This window comes from Microcaecilia unicolor, chromosome 7, assembly GCF_901765095.1.
Source record: "Microcaecilia unicolor chromosome 7, aMicUni1.1, whole genome shotgun sequence".
Taxonomy (NCBI): Eukaryota; Metazoa; Chordata; class Amphibia; order Gymnophiona; family Siphonopidae; genus Microcaecilia; species Microcaecilia unicolor.
Genome location: NC_044037.1, coordinates 101,363,508 through 101,386,218, shown reverse-complemented (window position 1 = coordinate 101,386,218; position 22,711 = coordinate 101,363,508). Strand labels below are relative to the sequence as shown.

General features: G+C 47.2%; 1 protein-coding gene across 1 annotated transcript in view; it reads right to left on the bottom strand.

Annotated features, from left to right (window-relative positions):
• Positions 1-3,281: 3,281 nt before the first annotated feature.
• Positions 3,282-22,711, bottom strand: part of LOC115474643 (large neutral amino acids transporter small subunit 4-like) — a 115,231-nt gene continuing 95,801 nt past the window's right edge. The window contains exons 14-16 of the mRNA XM_030210227.1: positions 15,223-15,296; positions 4,756-4,879; positions 3,282-4,549 (exon numbers count right to left, since the gene is read on the bottom strand). Coding sequence (XP_030066087.1) covers positions 4,403-4,549; positions 4,756-4,879; positions 15,223-15,296 — 345 coding nt within the window. The 3' untranslated portion in view covers positions 3,282-4,402. The remainder of the gene's footprint in view (positions 4,550-4,755; positions 4,880-15,222; positions 15,297-22,711) is intronic.

Sequence of the window (22,711 nt, the reverse complement as noted above, 5' to 3'; positions counted from 1 at the left end):
GGCCGGCAGGACTTACAGGACAGGGCAGGGCAGGAACTGGATACCATCAGGAAACACACAAAAGAGTCAGGACTAAAAGCTTCCAGGCAGCAACTAAGACAGAAATACAGACAGGTGAAAGTCAGAACTGAAAGCTGCCAAGCAGCCACTAAAAAGGAGCACAGACACAAGACAAGGAAAAGCAGACCAGAAACAAGACTAGGAACTAAGAAATAAAACCAAAGCTAAGTACACACAAACAAACTTAGAACCAGGCAAGAGACTCAGACTAGAAGAGGACTAGGCAGAAGTGCACAGAGCACACCCACATACCAGGGACCTTAGACGATGCAAAGGCAAACACAGAAGTTTCCAGGTGGCTAATAAAGCCCATAAGCAGCTGAAGTTCAGCTGCAGGAATCACAAGGCAGCTACGGGTGCTGTTCAGGCACAAACAAGAAAAGCAAGTCTGACAGCCTGGAAGATCCGGACTGGACTGAGCTGAAGTCTGGAACGTGTGACAGTTCATAGCAGCCACCGGTTCTGGTCACCAGAGGGCGAGGTGAACACAGACAAGGAAACGAAAGGAAACCTTAGAGTCAAAGAATGACAAATGCCAAATTTATTGTGAAAAATAGTAAAATTTAGGCCAACAGGTCTGCATAAAACAAATCCCCAAAGACAGTCAGAATTCAGAGGAAAGACTCAACATGGTGCCATGTTTTGGTGCAACCGCCTGCCTCAGGAGTCACAATAATCTGAAAATTTCTAAATACATCTGTAGTTTGGGGGTTAAATAATCCTCAAAGGAAATTGTCATTACGTGTTTTTACTGCTAAATGCTCCGAAAAGGTTTAGTATATGCATTGTGTCACACATATATAGGGATATGAACTGAAGTTTCTTACACACAAGCCTTTTATATAACATTTTTTCTAGCCAGGTAGTTTCTCTATGCAATTTCTGTTTGGCATCTCTCCTCATGAGAAGATCCTGAATTTAGAAGTATTGAAAAAAAATGGATTATCCCTGCTGTAATATCCTAAAGTTGCTGCAGTGACATCAAACTGCCTTGATTAAATGAGTGCAACTCCTCAGGCCCAGGCTCTCTAATTTATTTTGAAGGGGGTTGAGATATCCTGTAGAGAAAGGGATTAAGGTTTTCTAGTTACCTTCCCATTCTCCCCATGCTCCATCCTCCTAAATTCTCTCAAAAGGACCCCAACAAAGGGTGGCTAACAAGGTCCACTCCATCCCTCTCTCTCTCTCCCATCTCCACCCACCCACCTCCATCATGTAATTCAAAGATAGAAGAGGCAGTCAAGAAGTCTCTTTCAATGTGCACCCAGTAATTCTCCACATCTCTGTCATGGTGATCTTTCAAATCTTGTAGCACAGATGCCTTATAATATGCCTAAGATTGGGTAGGCTCGCCCCTCCCCCTTCTTGGACAATGTCAGCCACTTTAAACTAATTTTATCTCACTTCCCCTTACAAATAAATTTCCTCCACATTCTCTCCCATATTTTAAATGTTTTTCCTTGAAATATCTATGGTCAATTGTGTAAATAATAATAAAAATCTAGAGAGAATCATCATCTTTTAATTTCATGTCCCAACGATCTTCAGCGCTATTCCATGTCAGGACTCTCTTTTGATTCCTCCTGCACCACAACTTGCACATTATTCTCCAGTCCCAAAGTACTCTTCTTGCGAACTCCTCTGGTTCCACCCACAATTGCAGGCCTGCCTGCTCTTCCTTCATTGGGATTCCAAAGGTTCTGGATTCCACATCAACCTGATGCCCCTTCAACCCCAAGGCGTGGCAACTTGATTCCAGTTGCCCCCTGGAGAGCACTGATGTATGTTTCCCAATTTCAAACTAGCCAGGGACACGATCAAGCTTCACTCCAGGCGCATTAGAAGACAGTGATTTTAGAAAGTCTTTGATTTCTTTCGGTAAAGAGAGAATTGCCACTTATCACAGATAGAAATGATTGATTTCTCTAGGAACCATATCCCACCTGCAGCCCCTTCTCTTGCATCCCTTCTTATGTTGAAATCTTATTTATTGGAGAACTGCAGCCTACATAAACATCAACCAACTCAATAAAATGCTACATTGCATTACAACGGAACAACTCTTTCTTATAAGTCTACAGTTTCTCTTCTTCTATGCACCACATCCAGATTGAGATCTGGGAACGTTTTAAGCTCCAGCTTCTCATATTTGCATATTTAATTCCATCTGGATTGTTTCAATACCGACTCTGTTTCTCAAAAGCACAATAACTTTACCATAGCACATGGCAGCATCTTGGAATCAAGCTTAGGCAGCAGCTCACTATAGGTGTGTTCTATCTCAAAGGACAGAGTAGCCTTGGTAGATGGAAAGTAGTCAGCAGTTTTCACACTAGTCCAATGGTGAGCTGCCCTCGCCCTCCAGTATCCCCAATATTCTCAGGTTAGAACTCTGACTCATATTTTCTGTCATCTACCTTTTTTTGTAGTACTTCTACTTGTTTCACTTTCTGGTCTGTCTCCTGTCCAATCCTCCTCTAGCCCCAGAAGGTGAGCTTCAGCTGATTCTAGCCTGGAGGTAAAGTTCTCTAATTTCTGTTCCAAACTTGTGCTCACTAAGTCAGCTATTTCGAGCTTAGCCCCTCAAAACTCTTGCAGAACTTTAGCCCACGTCTTCCAATTTCTCCCCAGACCCCTTTTGGGCTTACAGCCTGGCAGTCACGTGGTGACTCTGCTGATTCAAGCTTTCTGTTCTTGTGTCTTGGCTGCATTAAGATTTTTAATCAGTGGCACTGACTTGGTGTTATATTGCTTTGGCATACTGGCAGTTCCATCTATATTACCCCTTCCGCCCTTGACTGGTGAAAGTTCTGGGGGCCACAATCTACATAAAGTAGAGGGAGTTCTGTTCACTTATGGGTGCCAAACCTGTGAAGCTCCATCAGACATGTCTGACCACCATGGCTGGCAATGGAAACCCCACCAAAACATAGTGGCTTCCATAACTTTCCTCCCCTTTTCTTTTACTGTTATAGGTCCCTTATCTACTCTGAACACTGCTTTCTGTGCCTTTCTCAAACATACTTAAATTATCTCTCAATTTTGATAACTTTGCCCCTGCTGATGGCTATTCCAGACATCTACCACTGTCTTTTTGTTAAGCTACAGGATGCAGTGATTTCTGTTAGACACCAGTCAGATGTGGTGTCACTTACATGATTCTTCACATGAACTTGGATCTCATGCAATTTCTGCTGAAACAAAGTATGGCTGGAGTTCAGTCATGATACCTAAAAGTCTTATACCCCTGCATTCCAAAATTTGATTTCTTAACATGATTTCATATGCTTTAAGAAAACACCAGGAGACAGAGAATGAAGTGCTGTGAGGCATGGACTTTCATACCTATAATTGCATGGTTCTGTTGCCGTAACTGTTGGAGAAGGAACAGATAGGGCAGATACTCAGGGTCTCACCATAATAAGAGCTCCCTTTGATTCCTGGCAAAGCTGAATGACATCATCAAAATTTCAGGGTATCTGACACCAGGTAGACTCAGGAACAATTGTGATCATCAGAGCAAGCTTAGACCCAAGGAAAGAAATAGCCTCTGCTGACAACCCAGGTAGGGATTGATGGGGTCAAAGTGGACCATGACTGCCCACTACTGCCAGGGTAACAGCCATGGTATGATCACTGCTAGAGGGAAGAAGCAAAAAGCTAAAGGGAAAGGAGACATGGAATATCTTCCAGAAGGATGGAAACTGTAGAGGAAGGAGAGGCAGAAAGGAGAAGGGGGAGATTAACTAATAGGAGGGGGGTGGATCTAAAGGTAAGAAAGGAGGATGTCCATAGTTAAGTGGTTGAGTTAGAGTAGGGTAGGCAAGGCCAGTTTACCAAATTGGATGGGCCAAATGCTCTTTAACTACCAGTATCTACTTTGCTGCTATTTGTATCTGGCTCTAGATCTTGTTTTCTCCAGTGCACTGTGTGGAGAGGTTCTGATGATGGTGACCTCTCCTGAAAGGCCGGTAGGATTCTAGCAGGGAGCCCAGTGGTGAGCAGTAAGAGGGAACATTTACATCTTTTTCTTCTTTCTGTAAAGCTTTGGAAAAAACTATAATGTATGTGAAGCAGACCTTTAATGTTCTCTTTCTACCATATTCACAAACAGAAGTACATTGTCATACAGCAGAGTGTGAGAGGGGGAAAATGATGCTATGAACCTTATCAAGCATTTCACCCACATGACTGATTTTGGAAATGCATAGACACTCATAGCCTCAGTTATGTCACATACAGTGGAAAGGGTGACATCAGAGGGATATGAAGTGGGATATGTGCACATGCCAGTGCTGTTCCTCAGGAGGCTGTTCTGGGCTCTTTGTTCTCCTTGGTGCCTTCAGCAAATGGACTGCAGCAGAACTGCACAGAGGCGTGGCGTGGCAGTGGAACTCTTCGCTCGTTTGGCCATATCAGATCGTAGCCCGTGAAGGTAGAAAGGCACTATGAATCCCAGTAGAGACAGGGTCAGGAAGCTGGCATGAATCTGCAAAACCACAAACAGCACGGTGAAATTCCTAATGACTGCAGCCAGTGAATGCAGTGAGAAATGTGCCTCCAGAACTGAACACAGAGATTGGAAATGCCTTTCTGCTTTTAACAGAACACAGAATGGAAATTTCTGTAAGACACATTCTTATTCTACAGTACAGGTCTTTTCACAGATGACTGAGATTTTGAGCTTTCATTTACCCAAAAGGGATTCCCCTGGGAGGTGGTTTGTAAGAGCCAGGAAAGTAGATGCTGTCCCAGCGTCAGAAGCATAGAAAAGAGGATGTGAACCCCTATCAGTCCTCCAAAATGATTGGCTGGGTATCTGTGAACAGAGGAGAAGGTGTCAGACAGGGAGGATGGGTGGCACCTTGGCAGAGGAGAGGGAGTTTGAAATGAGTAGTATCCTGTGGCAGGGAGAATGAGGGAGAAGCAGGGGTTCAACCATGCACCGTATCCAGGGGAATAGAAAACAGGAGGAGAGAGAAGGAGGGACTGAGCTGTAATTCATGGCCAGTCATGAGGAAAGCAAATGAGGAGGGGGAGCTGGAGCTGAGTCATGCATGCCTTATTGGGGTAAGGGAGCTATGGATAGGAGGCAGTGGTGTGCTTGGAAATTTTTTAAAATGGACTCTCCAGGTATAGCCATTTGGGGTGGACTGGGAGGCAACACATTCTTCTCTCCCCCTCCCCCCTGTGTGGGCACACTAGGCATACCTTTGCTGGTAGGGATGCCGAGCCCCACAAGCCAAATAAATGGACTGACACTCCCTGCAGCTTGTTTCTGGCTCTGAGCAGCATGCCAGGAATTCTTACACATGCTTGCGTGAGAAGTCCTGGCATGCTGCTCAGAGCCAGAAACAAGCAGTGGAGAGCAGTGGCAGTCCATTTATTTGGCTGGCGGGGCTCAGTATCCCTGCCAGCAAAGTTAAAGGAGTTCAAAGATGCCAAGGGAGGCCCTTCTCAAAACTGAAGATTTACCACCACTTTGCTGAAGAATTAAGGCCAATGAATGAGGTTTTTCTCATGAGCTCCAGACAGCCATGTCTAAAACCAGTTGTATTCTTTTTTTTCTACGTTTGTTGTCTGGTCCTTTTATTTTAATTATTGTGTTGGTCCCAGTCTCAGGTTTCTGCTTTCCTCTTTCTTCTCTTAACTGTTTTGCCAGAGCCTCCTTATCCATTTGTCACTTCCTTTCTCTTCATATCTACCATCCATCTTATCTCTACATCCCTGTCTATCTGACCCAGCATCACCCGTCTTACCACCATGTTGAGCTTCTCCGATGTCTGTGTCTCTGTTCTTGCCCTGTCCAACATTCCTCTTTTGTGTCCCTATGCCCTCCCCCCACCACATGCCAGCATTTCTCCCTCTACCCCCCCCCCCCCCACCCTGGGGTCCACCCAGCAAGTGTTTCTCTCTCTTCCCTTGCTCCTGTTCTTTCTACCCTTTACAGGGCCAGCATCTCTTCCTCTTCCTTCTTTCCCCACAGGTCCTGGCACCTCTCTCCTTTCTTTTCCTTCCAATCTCCCCCCCCCCCCCCAAGTCCAGCACCTCTTTCCCTCTCCCTGCCCTCTCTCTTCCTCATTCTCCTAATCTCTTTCTTTCCTACCTAACCTCCCTAACACCCCTTTCCCTCCTTGGTTCACCCCCTGATTCAGTATCTCCCTCCCTCCCTGCCCTTCCTGATGCAGCTTCTCTGTCCATCCTTGCCCCCATCCCTGATGCAGCACCTCTGTCCCTCCCTGCCCTTCCTGATGTAGCACCTCTGTAATGGAAGATTTAAAGGATTGCTTTTCAACCCTGCTTTGATCGATAATGAACTCTGAAATCTTCTGTCTTTGCTGAAAGTAACTTTTCTTGTAAAATAAGACACAGCTCTAATTAATTTGGTATGCAAAGGGGAGGATGGTGCTTGTTTTCGGAAGTTCAGCCTGGCCACCTGGACTTGGAAAACATGTGACCACGGTCCCACAGTATGGCTTGTTTACCTAGACAGAGAAGCATTCTGTAATTTTCCTTAGCTCTGAACATGAGTTCTGAGCCTAATAAAAAGGGGAGATTCTTTCAGTGAAATCGAGAGCTCATCTGTGAGTAACGTATGTACTGTGCAGAGGACTTGTTCCTGGTCTAAAAAGCTCCTGGCTTTCGCTGTAACGGGCCCCCCCCCCCCCAGCTGATGATAAGAGCCTGGATGATGTAAGGACCAGTGATGTTGTATGTATAACATGTATATGTATAGTGTATTATTGCTTCTTTTCCTGGTCTAAGAACTCTTAGCATTGCTTAGATGTTGTCACATCCGTCGCTCCCTCCGGCTGCTCCTCCGTGGGAAGCAGGAGCCGGCGTCCGCCACGGCGAAGGCCGGCTTTCTTGAGGCCGCGGCGGGGAGCCGGGGCTTGCCGCGGTGATGGCCGCCCAGTCCGGGGCCGGGTGCCGGCGATCGCGGCTGCCGGACTCTCGATCGCCGGCTATGGGGGCTGTGCTTGCGCCAGTAGGGGAAATGGCACTGAGGTGCAATGGCCGGCGTCTCCTTCACTCTCGGGCGCGGGAACCCGAAGCTCCGCCTCAGAGGAGTTAGATTGGGAGGCCAGTACTGTAGTCCTGCCTGGGAGGTCGGACAGAGCCAATCAGAAGGGTTCTGTCGATAACCAGGTTCTGATTGGCCGGCTATGTCTACGGGGGCTGGGCGGTTGAATGCTGACAGTATTTAAGGAGCGGGCCTGAGATAGGACTTTGCTTCAGGTTCTGTTTCCTGAGGCCAGTCTCCGCTTGTTTCTGTGCTCAGTTGGTTTCCTTGTGCTTCTGGTTTTGACTTTTGGACTGTTCCTGGTTTACTCTGCTAGCCGCCTGCCTTGACCTTTTGCCTGATTCTGACTATGCTGTTAGCTGCTTGCCCTGAACTGTTGCCTGTTCTTGGACGTCTCCATTTCCATCTGCCCTCTTCTCTCCTGGTTCCAGTCTGGGTCAGTTCATCAACCCCGTGGTTCCAGAAGTCCCGTTGACCGCCTGCAGCTGGGGGCTCAACCCTTGGTGAACGGCGGTCGCCGCGGGTGAAGACTTGGGGTTGCACGGTTGTCCTTTGAGGTCCTTCGGGGCCTTGCAGGACCTAAGGGCTCACCTTCCTTGCAAACAAGACAGGAACCTGAAGCCATGAGCTCGCCTACGCAACCCGATTTACGGGACCTGGCTAAAATTCTCCAGCAGGAGCAGTTGAACGCCCTGTCGGGGGCCCTGCAGAATGTCTGCTCTCAGCTAACCACGGTCCAGATGCAGAACCAGGCCGCTGCGGCACACCAGGCCACTGCAGCGGCACCCCGTCCGGGAGGGTCCTTCCCGGGACCTCGGTTCCCTGAGCCTACTCGGTTTGATGGCATCCCCGGAAGCTGCCGGGGGTTCCTCAACCAGTGCAACTTCAAGATGCAACCAGAAGCTTTTGCCTCAGACCAGATAAAAGTGGCCTACGTTATTTCCTTGCTTACGGGATGGGCCCTAGCTTGGGTGTCCCCGCTATGTGAACAAGATCCGCTTTTGGACAACTATGCGGAGTTCCAGCGCCGATTTCGCATGGTGTTTGATCTTCCAGGAAGGCCGTCTTCCGCCGCTTCCGAGCTGCTGCGGATCCAAAAGGGCGAAGGGACCGTGGCAGACTATGCAATCTGGTTCCGGACTCTGGCGACTGAATTGCGCTGGAATCAGGAGTCCCTATCCGCGATCTTCCTGGAGGGGCTTCAGGATCGAATCAAGGACGAGCTGGCTGGCCGGGAGGTCCCGGGGCAGTTGGACGCCTTGATCTCGCTCTGTGTCCGGGTGGATACCCGTTTCCAGGAAAGGGCTAGAGCCCGTGCGGACCGGCGGAGGGGGCCTGGAGGCAGGTCCCAGTCTAGTCGGGTACCTTCCCCCCGACGGGGCTCCAAGGAGACCTCTGAGGAACCTATGGTCATCGGCCATCAACGGTTAACTCCGTCTGAAAGGACTCAACGCCTTCGGGGCGGCCTTTGCCTGTATTGCGGCGAGGCCGGTCATTTCATCCACACTTGCCCCGCACGGCCGGGAAACGCCACTCCCAAGGCGCCCTGAGGGGAGGGGTCTTGGGGCACTCTAATCCCCTACCAGACCATCTGATTACTCTCCCGGTGACCCTGCGGTGGCAGGAGACAGTGGTTCACACCCGAGCTCTCTTGGATTCCGGGGCCGGGGGAAATTTCATTTGTTAGGAAGTCTTGCGGCAGATGGGATGGCCTATACTGCCCTATCGACCCGCTTTGCAAGTGACATCCATCCAGGGGACAGCGTTACCCCAGCCTATCACGGAGGTGACTCCATTTTTGGGGCTCTAGGTGGGGGAAGACCACCGTGAGGAGGCTCAATTTCTGATTTTACCCCGTACCATTCATCCCGTGGTACTGGGCCTGCCCTGGTTACGGCTCACACCCCTGTAATAGATTGGACTTTAGGGAGGATTCAAGCCTGGGGTGGCGCCTGCACAGAGACCTGTTTGAAGGGCCGGGAATCCAGCTGCCCCGCGATAATAGCCACTCCTAGAACTGTGTCAGTCTGTCAAGCTGCTCTGCTAGAGGAGTACCGGGAGTTCGCTGATGTGTTTAGTCCCGTGGAAGCGGATGTGCTACCCCCACATCGGTCCTTTGATTGCGCTATTAATCTGGCTGGCAAGATGCCACCGCGGGGCCGACTCTATACACTGTCCCGAGAGGAATCGAAGGTCATGCAAGCTTACATCCGGGAGAATCTCCAGAAAGGGTTCATTCGTCCCTCCACGTCCCCTGCCGGGGCAGGATTCTTTTTCGTGACCAAGAAAGATGGCTCCTTGAGGCCCTGCATTGACTACCGGGGCCTAAATGCCATCACCGTTAAGGACCGATACCCTCTGCCCCTTATTCCGGAGTTGTTTGATCAGCTGCAGGGGGCCCAGATCTTCACTAAATTGGACCTCCGTAGAGCCTACAACTTGGTCCATATCCGGCAGGGGGACGAATGGAAAACTGCATTTAATACGCATGAGGGGCACTTCGAATACCGGGTGATGCCCTTCGGCCTGTGCAACGCTCCAGCAGTGTTCCAGAGGTTCATAAACTTCGCTCTTGAAGACCTGCTTTACGCTACGGTAATTGTATACCTAGATGACATCCTGATCTTTTCCAAAGATCCCCAGGAGCATGTGGCCCACGTTCGGACTGTTCTTCAGCGCTTACGGCAGTATCGCTTGTTTGCCAAACTCAGCAAATTCTCATTTCATCAGCAGACTGCCTTTTCTGGGACATATTCTTTTACCTGGGGGTCTGCGAATGGATCCAGACAAACTCCGCGCTATCCGGGAGTGGCCCCAACCCCAAGGCCTGAAGGCGCTGCAACGGTTCCTGGGGTTTGCGAATTACTACCGTCAATTTATTCCTCATTATTCGCAATTGACAGCTCCGCTGACAGCGCTCACTAAGAAGCATGCGGATGTTCGGAACTGGCAGGCCGAGGCGCAAACGGCATTCAGTCAGTTGAAGAAAGCCTTTGAATCCACTCCCATCCTTCAGGCCCCAGATCCAGACAAGCCTTTTGTGGTAGAGGTGGACGCTTCTGCTTTGGGTGCCGGGGCAGTCCTCTCTCAAGTTAACGCCAAGGGCCGGCGTCAACCTTGCTTCTTTTTCTCCCGAAAGTTCTCCCCAGCGGAACGCAATTATACTGTAGGAGACAGAGAATTGCTAGCTTTGAAGTCAGCCCTGCAAGAGTGGAGACATCTGCTGGAAGGGGCAGAGCATCGATTTACAGTGATTACAGACCACAAGAATCTTTTGTATCTGCAGGAGGCCCAAAGGCTGAATCCACGGCAAGCCCGCTGGTCGTTGTTCTTCGCCAGGTTCCGGTTTCAACTTGTGTTCCGGTCAGCTGCACAGAATACCCCTGCGGACTCCCTCTCCTGAGCCTTCGAAGCTCCAGAGGACATTGAGGAGCCTCATCCTATGTTGGATCCGGCCTGCCTCTGTGCGGCCCCGGGGAGGGTCACCCCGATGCGGGAACTCGTGCCTCCGCAGGACCTGGAAAAAGTAATGCGTTGGGGACATTCATCTGTATGGGCCGGACACTTTGGGTTCCAAAAAACCCTCCGTCTGATTTCTCGACAGTACCGATGGCCTCGTATGAAGCAAGATATCCTTCAGTTTGTCACGACCTGCCCTACCTGTGCCCGGACCAAGTTGGTGGTGGGGCGCCCCTGGGGAAATCTGCAGCCCTTGCCCATTCCTGCAGCCCCCTGGGAGGAATTGTCTATGGATTTCATTACGGATCTTCCCCGCTCCCAGGGGCACACTATGATTTGGGTAATGATAGACCGGTTCTCCCGTATGGCACACTTCGTTCCCCTGCCAGGGCTTCCGTCGGCAGCACTTTTAGCACAACAGTTCATCCAGCATATTTTCCGGCTCCATGGGCTACCAGTCAGGATCATCAGTGACCGCAGAGCCCAGTTCACTTCACGATTCTGGAGAGCCCTGTGTTCTGCTCTGGGGGTTGTTACCCATTTCTCCTCTGCCTACCATCCGCAGACCAACGGGATGGTTGAAAGGATTAACCAAACGTTGAAGGGGTTCTTGCGGGCTTTTGTCAACAGGCGGCAAGACAACTGGGCATCTCTTCTTCCGTGGGCCGAGTTCGCCTATAACCACAGTGAACACTCTGCCTCTGGGCAATCTCCATTTTTCAAGGTATATGGACAACATCCGCGGCTTCCTCCGCCCATCCCCTCTGACTCCTCTACGCCCATGGTTACTCAAACCCTGGCTGACCTGCGGGAAGTCAGGAATATGGCCTGAGAGCAACTACAGAAAGCAGCCACCAGGTATAAGTCGTTTGCTGACCGACACCGGCGCCCCGCCCCGGTTTTGCAGCCGGGGCAAAAGGTGTGGCTGAGCACCAAATACCTGAGGCTCCGGGTGCCCTCTCGGAGGCTGGGGCCACGGTACATTGGGCCGTTTGTTATCCAGTCTCGGATCGGAGCTGTGACATACCGCCTGCGGCTACCTATGCGGATCCATAATGCCTTCCATGTTTCTCTGTTGAAGGTCTTTCGGGGGTCTAAATGGCATCCACAGAATAAAGAGTCAGTTGTTCCAGAGGCTGACCCCGATCCCGAGTATGTGGTTGAAGAAATCATAGACTCCAAGAGGCGTCGGGGAAAGCTGCTCTACCTGTTATCATGGAAGCATTTTGGTCCCAAGGACAATTCCTGGGAGCCGGCTACCAATGTACATGCCCCGGAGTTGGTACGGGCCTTCCATGATCGTTATCCTCAAAAACCAGGACCCTAGAGGAGGGGGGCATCTGGGGGGGATACTGTCACATCCGTCGCTCCCTCCGGCTGCTCCTCCACGGGAAGCAGGAGCTGGCGTCCGCCATTGGCGAAGGCCGGCTTTCTTGAGGCCGCGGCGGGGAGCTGGGGCTCGCCGCGGTGATGGCCGCCCAGTTCGGGGCCGAGGCCGGAGGCCAGCGAACGCGGCTGCCAGACTCTCGATTGCCGGCTATGGGGGCTGTGCTTGCGCCAGTAGGGGAAATGGCGCCGAGGCGCGATGGTCGGCGTCTCCTTCACTCTCGGGTGTGGGAACCCGAAGCTCCGCCTCAGAGGAGTTAGATTGGGAGGCCAGTACTGTAATCCCGCCTGGGAGGTCAGACAGCCAATCAGAAGGGTTCTGTCGATAACCAGGTTCTGATTGGCCGGCTATGTCTACGGGGGCTGGGCGGTTGAATGCTGACAGTATTTAAGGAGCGGGCCTGAGATAGGACTTTGCTTCAGGTTCTGTTTCCTGAGGCCAGTCTCCGCTTGTTTCTGTGCTCAGTTGGTTTCCTTGTGCTTCTGGTTTTGACTTTTGGACTGTTCCTGGTTTACTCTGCTAGCCACCTGCCTTGACCTTTTGCCTGATTCTGACTACGCTGTTAGCTGCCTGCCCTGAACTGTTGCCTGTTCTTGGACGTCTCCATTTCCATCTGCCCTCTTCTCTCCTGGTTCCAGTCTGGGTCAGTTCGTCAACCCCACGGTTACAGAAGTCCCGTTGACCGCCTGCAGCTGGGGGCTCAACCCTTGGTGAACGGCGGTCGCCGCGGGTGAAGACTTGGGGTTGCACGGCTGTCCTTTGAGGTCCTTCGGGGCCTTGCGGGACCTAAGGGCTCACCTTCCTTGCGGACAAGACAGATGTAGAGACTAGTGATGTAATGATTGTTTATATAGCTAATCATTGTGTGTATATAGCTAACCATTGTATATATCTTAATCACTGTAGATTTTAGCACCTCTAATAAAGATTTCATTTATCTAATACGAATCCAAAAGAATCCATGGTAATTATTGAGTAGTCTGTGTCAGTGAGACAGGCTGTAAATCCATAGCAGTACAACCTCTCTTCCTCCCTCCCCCTATTCAGTACCTGACTGTCTGTCTGTCTCCCTTGTTGCCCCCCACCACAATGCAGTATCTGCCTTCTTTATTGCCCCCCCATGAAGCACTCCTCTTTGCTCTCTCTCTCTGTCCTCCCCCGCACCTCCTTGCCTCTTCTTCTAAGTTTTGCCACTGCCGTGATTCATTTTTTAAAGCAGTGCTGGCACACATCAGCAAGAGCAGGCTGCTTCAATCAATCCCAGGGGCCTTCCTTCAGTTTGTCCCTCCCCCCCCCCCCCCCCCCCCCGAGGGTTGAAGAACGGCCCCTGGTATTAGCTGAAGCGGCCTGCTCTTGCTGATGTGTGTCAGCACTGCTTAAAAAAATGAATCGTGGTGGCAGCAGAACTTAGAAGAAGACAAGGAGGCGCGGGAGAGGACAACGAAGGAGAGAGAAGAGATGAGATGCTTCATGGGGGAGGGGCAATGAGGGGGAGAGAAGAAGCCTGAGTGAGCCACAGGGGAAGAGGACAACGTTGCCAGGAGGAGAGTCGAGTCACCTGAACCCAAATTTTGGGAGACGGTTGTTGATGTATATACTTTAACAACCAAATTTCCCAAATTTCTTAAAAAGCTAACATATGGCTCTCGCAAGCCGGTTCTAGCACACCACTGATCAGAGTTGAGGATCTGGAACTGAGCTAAGACTCATTGCTGAGGGAAGGAGTTAGTGGCAGCAGAGGTTAAAAGAGGAGAAGCAGGATCTGAAGTGTAGCTGGGGTAAAAGGAGCAAGAGACAAGCAGGGACTGATAGCTGTAGGAGTAGCATGTAGAGGGCAGTTTTATAACTCAGCTCCTGTAGAAGCCTATTCTGTAGAAGAATGTAGGCACCTACTTCCCTTTATAGAATATTAGTGCAAAAACAGATATATATTTGTAAAAGTTAGGCCCAAGCAGTTACACTAGGCATACAGTTAGTGTAACTACTTATACCTAAATACAGGAGATACATGCATAACATAGTATTCTATAAGTTAGAATGCCGATATTCAGAAGGATATGTCCGCTAAAACTGCACTTAACTGGCTATACGGCTATATTCAGCGCCATATAGTTGGCTATCCGACGCTGAATATCGCCTGTCAGCAGCTTAAAGATAGCCGGTTTCATCATGCAGTATAACCAGCTATCCGCCAATTTTAAGTCAAACCAGCCAAGTTTGGCGGCCAAATAGGTGGAATAACTTTGGCCGGTCTGACTTTAACCAGCCAGCGCTGAATATCAGCTTGGCCAGTTAAACTCAGACTGGCCAAAGTTAAACCAGATATTCAATGCCGATCACCAGAAACTGCCCAGCAATGAATATCTAGGTTCAGCACGGATCACGGGAGACAGCCCGGCTAACTCCCGTGGTCTGAAAATCGGGCAGTATTGTAGAATCACAAGCACAGGTCAGCACCCTAGCACAGGTCAAAAAGGGCAGAGGCTGACAAGTCGGTGCGACTCTGGAATCTATCAGAGATTGAGAAGCCTGTAATTTATTAAAGAACATGAGCCTGTGTAAACTCAGGAATTTATGATCTATTATGATACCCTTACGGGCAAGCTGGCTGGCGTGGGAAAGGTGCAATTATAGATGGACAGAAGATTGTGATTTAGCAACTTAAGGGAAAACATAGGGTGAGAAGAGATAAGTGCTGAAGAGATAAGAAGAGAGAAGAGATAAGAAGATAAGTGCTGAAGTAATGTGAAGCCTTGCTTAACACAAAAGGTATATAAACAGCTGTACAAGAGCATTACGTTGGAGAGGCAGTGGCAGACCGCATGTTTGTGTCACCTGCTCTCCACATGAGAAACTAGCATTTGTAATTGTAACTTTCTCTTGGTAAGAAATTAAAGAATTGCTTTTCTCATACACGTGGCCTTCCTAGTCTTTTTATCTCTCTAAATTGCGGATGGCTGGTGAGTATTAATTTGAAGAGGTGGTAAAAAGACTAGTAATAAAAAAAAACAGTATGTGTATAAGTGTGATTCCCACCCATGTGCATATTCACCTGTCAAATATGCAATATGTAAGTTATGCATGTATTTACAGAATAGCACTTGGCCAAAATTTTGGTATTTTCACAAATATGTGCCATTAGTCTAAACACATATGTGTGTAACTGGTACATAAATGTTAGCATCTATTTTATAGAAATACCCCTATTAGAACTGTAGTGGTAAACAGAAGTTGAGTTGTCCTCAGGTGATGTGGCAGAGAGGAATTGTTAGGCTCTTGTCTGTATACTCACAGCACTACATACAACGCAGTGCAGGAGACAAAGAGAGAACTTCTGAGCACTGTGTGCAGAAGGAACCCCAGGACCTGGAGAAAAAATACAGCTGGTCAGAGTTAATACACCTCACACCATTTCAGCAACATACTTCCATAATGCATAAAGGGTCATGGACTTGATATACTGCCTTCCTGTAGTCACATTTTACTATGTGCAGATAATTTCCTTGTCCCTAATAGGCTTTCTGTACCTGGGGCAATGGAGGGTTAAATGACTTGTCCAGAGCCACAGGGAGCAGTAGTGAGAATTGAACCCATTTCCATCAGTTCTCAGCCCATTGCACTAACCATTAGGCTACTCCCTCCACTCCAATGTGTAATACTCTTGGCCTCCCTTGGAGGTTGGGGGAACTAGGGAGAAGACATAAAAGAATTCTGTAAAGTAACCAAGTTACAGATGACTTATGGGGTCTGCCACTTGCATGATGGTTACTTAGTAGACTATTATCAGGATGGTTTTCCTGTCGTCTTTGCCACTTGACTAAGGTCAGCTACTCCTTCATCAACCAAAAGTGGATGGATGTCTGAGTTGGCCAGAGGCCACCTACCTGGCAGAAATCCCAATGTGGAATTTGAACTCAGGCTGTGGGCACAATGGGCACACAACCTACCGATTGCACCACAAAGCTGGTTAGTTCTGTGAAGATGCATATTTTTAGGCAACAAGAACATGCCTATTGTACTGTTCTAGGCAAAGTATAATGTTCTAGGCAAAATATAGTATAGCTTAAACAGCCAGCATAACTATCCTCAAGTAGAAGCTTTACTAGTAGACTCTCAGTTCTTAAGCAAATCTTCTTTATTGTAATACTCATAATAAACAAAGAAAATCCAATTTACAGTTTAGTTGCTTAGAAGAGAATTGTTGCCTTCTGCACCAGAAGCATAGCCAGGTTGAGGGCGCGGGGGAAGCAGAGAGTGGACTGCCACCAGTGCATATTTAAAATGTGACAGATTGCGTGAAAAATAACCTGTCAGAAGAAACTAGGAATGCCTTTGTACATACTGGTTCCCCCTCCCCCATCTCTTTTCCTTGCACCTACATGTGCTCTGATCCTATGTGCATACAGTTAGCCACTAAGTGGAGTGCACTTTTCAGCACAGAGAATTTAATCATACTGTTTCTACTCTGTATAATTTCAGAAGCTCCAAAGAAAAGCAAATATCATTTGTAAGGAGGCCCCAGATAAGGGCCCTATTTCCCACAAGAAAAGTCCTAAAGTGGAGAGATCACGCTTCCCTAGGCATAGAGCTGTCCATCATAGGAAGGAGGGGCCCTTGGAGCTAGGAACTGTCCCTAGGCTAACTAAAGAGGAGGAAGTAGAGGGGCAGGATAAATATCAGAAGGAGGAAGAGACAGAGCCCATGGAGATAGAAGCAGAACCTACAAACCTTCAGGCTAAGGAGGGCCCAGCAGAGACGAAGGTAGAAGGAACCAACCCGAGAGAATTGGGAGGAGTTGATTCCCACACAGCAGAGGAAAGCATGGAGTTAAGTTTTTGATCCTATTTCTTGCTTTGACTTAAAGATTTTTGTAGAACCCTTTTTATGTTTGTTTATGGCAGCAGTGGGCAGGCCAGTGTGAGAAAGTAAACACTGAGAGGGAGGTGGCTGCCCAGTTCTGATGGAGGTAGGAAAGTGCCAGGACTGTATTTTCCTTTTTGGATTGTGATATTATTTGAGCTAGTGTGGCTCCTAGAGCCACATTTCGGAGTTTAATCAAGACTAGTCAAGAGGAACCTGGAAGCAAGGATCAAGAAAGCTGGGAGTGAAATCCTTCTGACTGGACAAAAAGGGGGGGGGGGGGGATTTGCCCAGAATAAAGAGAACTTGTGAAAGGGAAAGGACCCTGACCTACCTGTGATTCTGAAAGGGAACAGGATAAAGAGGGAAAGTCTCCAAACCCACCCCTGTTGGAGGGTGCATAAAGGACACCACCGGACCACCCCCCCATTGGTTTGCACCTGTCCCGACCCGTTGTCGAACAGCTGGGCGGGCCGCCGGGAGGGAGGCGCCCTTGAAGGCAGGCGCCCCCCTACGGTGCTTACCCCGCTTACCGGGTTGGACCAGCCCTGGGAAAGACACTGTTTGTTTGTAGGTTGAGCGAAGCTGGAGGAGAAAACCTGCAATATTGTACTTAAATCTTTCTTGATTGATATCCTGGACATAGTGTTCGAAAAAGCTGATGGTGAAAGCAACCGCAGACTTAGCCATGGGGTTGCAACAAGTTGAATGTGGGTTGTACACACCCAGCAATGTGAACAGGATTCCTTTATGTAGATTCCTTTATGTTTATCCCACACATGTTTGAATTCCGTAACCGTTTTCATCTCCACCACCTCCCACGGGAGGGCATTCCAAGTATCCACGACTCTCTCAGTGAAAAAATAATTCCTGACATTTTTCTTGAGTCTGCCCCCTTCAATCTTGCGTTAGTTACCTCAATTAATCCACAGCCCTAATTTGCATCACCTTTAATTCAGAATGCTGCAGCATGACTGATAGAGGTTTGTAAACAGTGTCACCACATCACACTTCTTCAAAAACTGCACTGACTACCAATGCTGTACAGGGCTAAATTAACAACTCTGATCTTCGAGTCCCGCAGAAGAACTAGACCAAAGTACCTAAAGAATAAATGAACCCTCTATATGGTTTTGAGACCTCTAAGGTCCTCCCTAGATATACCCCTAACTAAGCCCTCGCCAAAGTGAAGTTTCTCAGGAGTAGCCCCCATGCTCCCAGAGGTGCTAAGCCTAACTTCAAAAAGCAGGTGAAAATTTGGCTGTTCTCCCAAGCCTTTAATTACTGTGGCAGCTGACTTAACTAGTCACTTACAATGTTCTGTCTCCATATTCTTGAAGGCAGGGTATAATGTGATGTATATTTAATATGAGTATTATATATATTTAATTGAATTGTTTGTGTAATAAATAGCACAATGTATTAGGACTGCTGTTCTTATAGTTTGCAGTTCCTGTGATTGACTCCTTGTGAGCTTTCCCTATTAGCTCTGAGCTAGGGCCAGCCCTCCCTCTATGTAAGAGGGCCCACTGGTCCAGTCTTCCTAGCATGCCTTTGTGATCAGTAGCTGTTCTAGGGGCTGATCCCTCCTTAATCTACTGTAATTCCATCAATATTTTTCACCATCTCCCAGTCATCTTCCCTAGTCATTCCCTATTTATTTTCTCGGCGTTCTCCCCCTTATATTCCTTCAATATTTCAGCTTTTCCTCTCGAGCTGAGGTTCTGGCCATCTCCTTGCCTCTGAGATAGCTAGATACAGAAGGCCACAATTCTTTTACTAGGAACTGAACTGTAAGTTGGATTTTCTTTGTTTATTCTGACACTTACAATAAAGAAGATTTGCTTACGAATTTAGAGTCTACTGGTAAAGCTACTTGGGGATGGTTTATGCTGGCTGTTTAAGCTATACTATACTTTGCCTAGAACAGTATAGTGAAAAATCTTAGAATAGCTCAGTGGATTCTACGACCACACCTCGAATATTGCGTTCAATTCTGGTCACCGCATCTCAAAAAAGATATAGTGGAATTAGAAAAGGTGCAGAGAAGGGCGATGAAAATGATAAAGGGGATGGGACGACTTCCCTATGAGGAAAGGCTAAAGCGGCTAGGGCTCTTCAGCTTGGAGAAAAGGCGACTGAGAGGAGATATGATAGAGGTCTATAAAATAATGAGTGGAGTTGAACGGGTAGATGTGAAGCGTCTGTTTACGCTTTCCAAAAATACTGGGACTAGGGGGCATGCAATGAAGCTACAATGTAGTAAATTTAAAACAAATCAGAGAATTTTTTTCTTCACTCAACGTGTAATTAAACTCTGGAATTCATAGCCAGAGAATGTGGTAAAGGTGGTTAGCTTAGCGGAGTTTAAAAAAGGTTTGGATGGCTTCCTAAAGGAAAAGTCCATAGCCCATTATTAAATGGACTTGGGGAAAATCCACTATTTCTGGGATAAGCAGTATAAAATGTTTTGTACTTTTTTGGGATCTTCCCAGGTATATGTGACTTCGATTGGCCACTGTTGGAAACAGAATGCTGGGCTTGATGGACCTTTGGTCTTTCCCAGTATGGCAATACTTATGTACTTATGTAAGATTTTAGTGGAAAATCTTGGAATAGCACTGGTTTTTAGTGAAAAATCTTGGACACTACAGTAAAAATTTCAGGGGGAGTGAGGAATCTTGGAGTGACTCAATGGAGTGACACTATTTTAGTGGACTTTCTCAAAATGTCTCGTGTCAGCGGCAGGGCATGTTTCAGTTCAAATGCATGTCTGCATTCAGAGTAATTATAAGTACTCCTCATTGTGAAAGAAAAAGCAGAGTTACAAGTGCATTGCTTGGAAGCTTCTGGTGTGTGACCTCAACTGAAAATTAAATAAATTGTGCAGGAGAATTTGCAGAGCAAATAAAGTTTGTTAAAGTAATAAGGCCTGATAACATTTGCTGGATTCAAGGAAACTCTTTCTCAGAAAAAGTTTATTAAAGCTAAGTAAATTCCATGGCTTGGAATTTACTGTGTGAATTTCAGTGAGAGACTGGTCTGCTTGAATAGACTCAGAATTGTGGAGTTTGCATTCAAATCTATAAGAAAAGAATTGTACAGATTCATAAGCTATAGCAGAAAGTGTGCTTTTCTGCAAGGACCATGCAACCTGTATAATCAATTATCTAAAGCAGGTATTTTGCAAAGTGTAGAAGCTGTGCAGCTCCCCCAGCTCAGCTCTGCAAAAAGTTACAATTATATACAATCTGTACTTGCAAGCTATTTAGAAGCAAGAGGGTTGCCATATAGGGACTTCCAGCTTCCTGAAGTCTTAAGGAAAAGTATCATTTGAGCTCACCCCCCCCCCCCCCCCCCTTTGCTGTTCCTATTAAACAATATTTGGCACAAAGCCTAGGTCACTTTGCACAGGTCTTCTAAAGAAAAAGCCACAGGAAAAAAAGGATTTATTTTTGCTACTGAAACTATGGCATATTCTGAAGTAATTGAATCAGACAAAGCAGTAATTGACGAGGCTGGCACACAGAACACAGTACAAGTCAGCAATGGCAGTGAGAGCGGTTCAAGGTCCTAAAGACTGCGTAAACCAACAGAGAAAGCCAGAGAGTTGTATGAAACTGAAGTAGAAAAATATGTCTTCCTTCCCCTCCGAAGGGACACCACCTTGTAGGGGTGGAGGGGCTTGTGTGTTTCAATGACTTAGAGGGCTATGCTGAAGGGTTACCCATATCAGACAGGCCTCTGAGGAGAAACCAGACAAAGAGTGTCCCAAACTGGGAGAGTGGTAAGATGGTGACCTGAAGTTCATATGCCCAACGGCCCAACTGCCCTCTGAAGTTTCGTCGTCTTTATGTAAATTTCCTCTCTGCAATTGCAGTTACCTTAACTGAGAGGAAGGGGACAACCGGCGGTCAGCCACTGATGGCCAGCGTTTTATCCCCTGAGCAGCAAGTGCGGGACTGCTGCGCAACGAACTGCCCACAGATGAAAGGGTTGGCGAGTCCTTTGATTAGCGCCGGTGAAGGAGCGTCGATGCTCTTGGACTTGGAAAAAACAACTCCATCGCTACCGAATTATTCAACCACCATGCCCAAAGGAGTGGAGGAGTGAGTTAGAGGTATATGCTGAAACGGAGGACATTTACAGCAGAACCCGAATCGGCGGAACCACTCCTAAACACCCATGAGAAATCAACTTGGAGTTTTTGGCTCCCGTGGAGGTTACATTGAATACCATCTGGAAGGCGCTTTGGGACCTAACGGTGGCAGTAAATAATTTTGTTTCAGATATAATTTTATTAGAGAGTTACATGGACAATTCAACTGAACCCCTTTGAGAGTAAAAAATTGATATAACAAATGATTCTACCTGAGCAAGAAGTGGATATGATTTTGAAAATGATAATAGACCAGAAATTTTGAATAATAAAATGAATATTTTTATAGATGATTAATATTGAGATTATTGTTTTTCCCAGAGTTCTGGGTATGACTCCTAAAGTTTTCCTCAGAAATATTTCCTCAAATTATTACTTTAAAAGGAGTGAAGCCTGTGAAAACTGGGATTACTTTAATCAGTGGGATTTGAATTAGAGACTTAAGTATATGTATTGTTAAATAACTTCTGGTTTTTAAAAGAGAGAGAATGTAATCAGATGTATTATTTCTAACTAATATTGGACAATAAGTATGTTTTCAATGAAATGATTTGACTATACACCATATTGGCCTTGAAGAAGCCAACCAGATTATCAATGTGGAATAATGAATTAGACAAGTAATATCTGGGGATAATCAGGTTAATACCACGTTTTTTTTCTGTTTACAGTTTAATTGATCTCCTTATCTTGTTTCACTCTCCCTATTTACTGGTCTAAGGAAGAGAATAGAATTACCTGACTGAAATAATTCCTACATATTACTTTCTCTGTATTTCCAGCAAGTTGTTTTATCGCTTGTAAAAATTTAAATGGTTATAAATAAAATTTTTTTTAAAAATATCTTCCTTTTGAATAAACTCTGGCTCAAAGCACACCAAGGAATGCATTGAGTACCAAAGGGGAGCCATGCTGAAGGGCTAAATACTGGCCTGCTACAAGCTACTTAATAGCAATATCAACAGAAATCACAGGAATAGTGTGACTTTTTGAGCAGGCAAAAAACATCAAATAGTCTGGCCCAAAGAGAGAGACAACAGACCACAGGTCTCACATATCAGACCATGGTGGCAGAAGCAATGAAAGGCACATGCAGCCCCTGCAGGAGAAAATCAATCTCAACATTCAGGCAACTCCAGACACAGTTCTAGAAATTCTAGAGGTTCCAGATACTTAAAATCACACAGAACAAGACATTCCAGCAGATCTGCTACAAGCTCTCGTGCTCTTAAATTGCAATTGGATGCCGTGGCTGCCAAATCAAGAGTTCTCTACGGTAAGCAAGAAGCATCTATAAAAATGGAAAAACTTAAACTAGAAGAAGAGAGAAAGAAGCTGCTGATGTTGCTGCCACTGCCAAGGCTAATGCTGCTGATGTTGCCACTGCTGAGGCTAGTTCTGCCACCATTGCTGCCGCCTCTGAGCACAATAGACAGTTGTGGCCGTGCCCCATGCCTATACTCACCTCTCCTCCCAGTGACCAGGCCCTATGGCTGCTGTGGACTGCTTTTTCCCTGTTTCCCAATCATGTCCAGAGATCATTCCAGTCCTATTCCGATGTTCCAGCATTCCAGCCTTGATCTGGTGTTCCTGTGGTCAAGCCTCACTTTGATGTTCCTGTAGCTAAGCCTCGCTTTGGTGTTCTTGCAGCCAAGCCTCGCCCTTGTGTTCCTGCTGCCAAGCCTCATTCTTGGTTGTGATATCATCAGTAAACTCCTTTATAAACAACTTGGAAATTTTATGCCTTGCCTTTGCAACATAG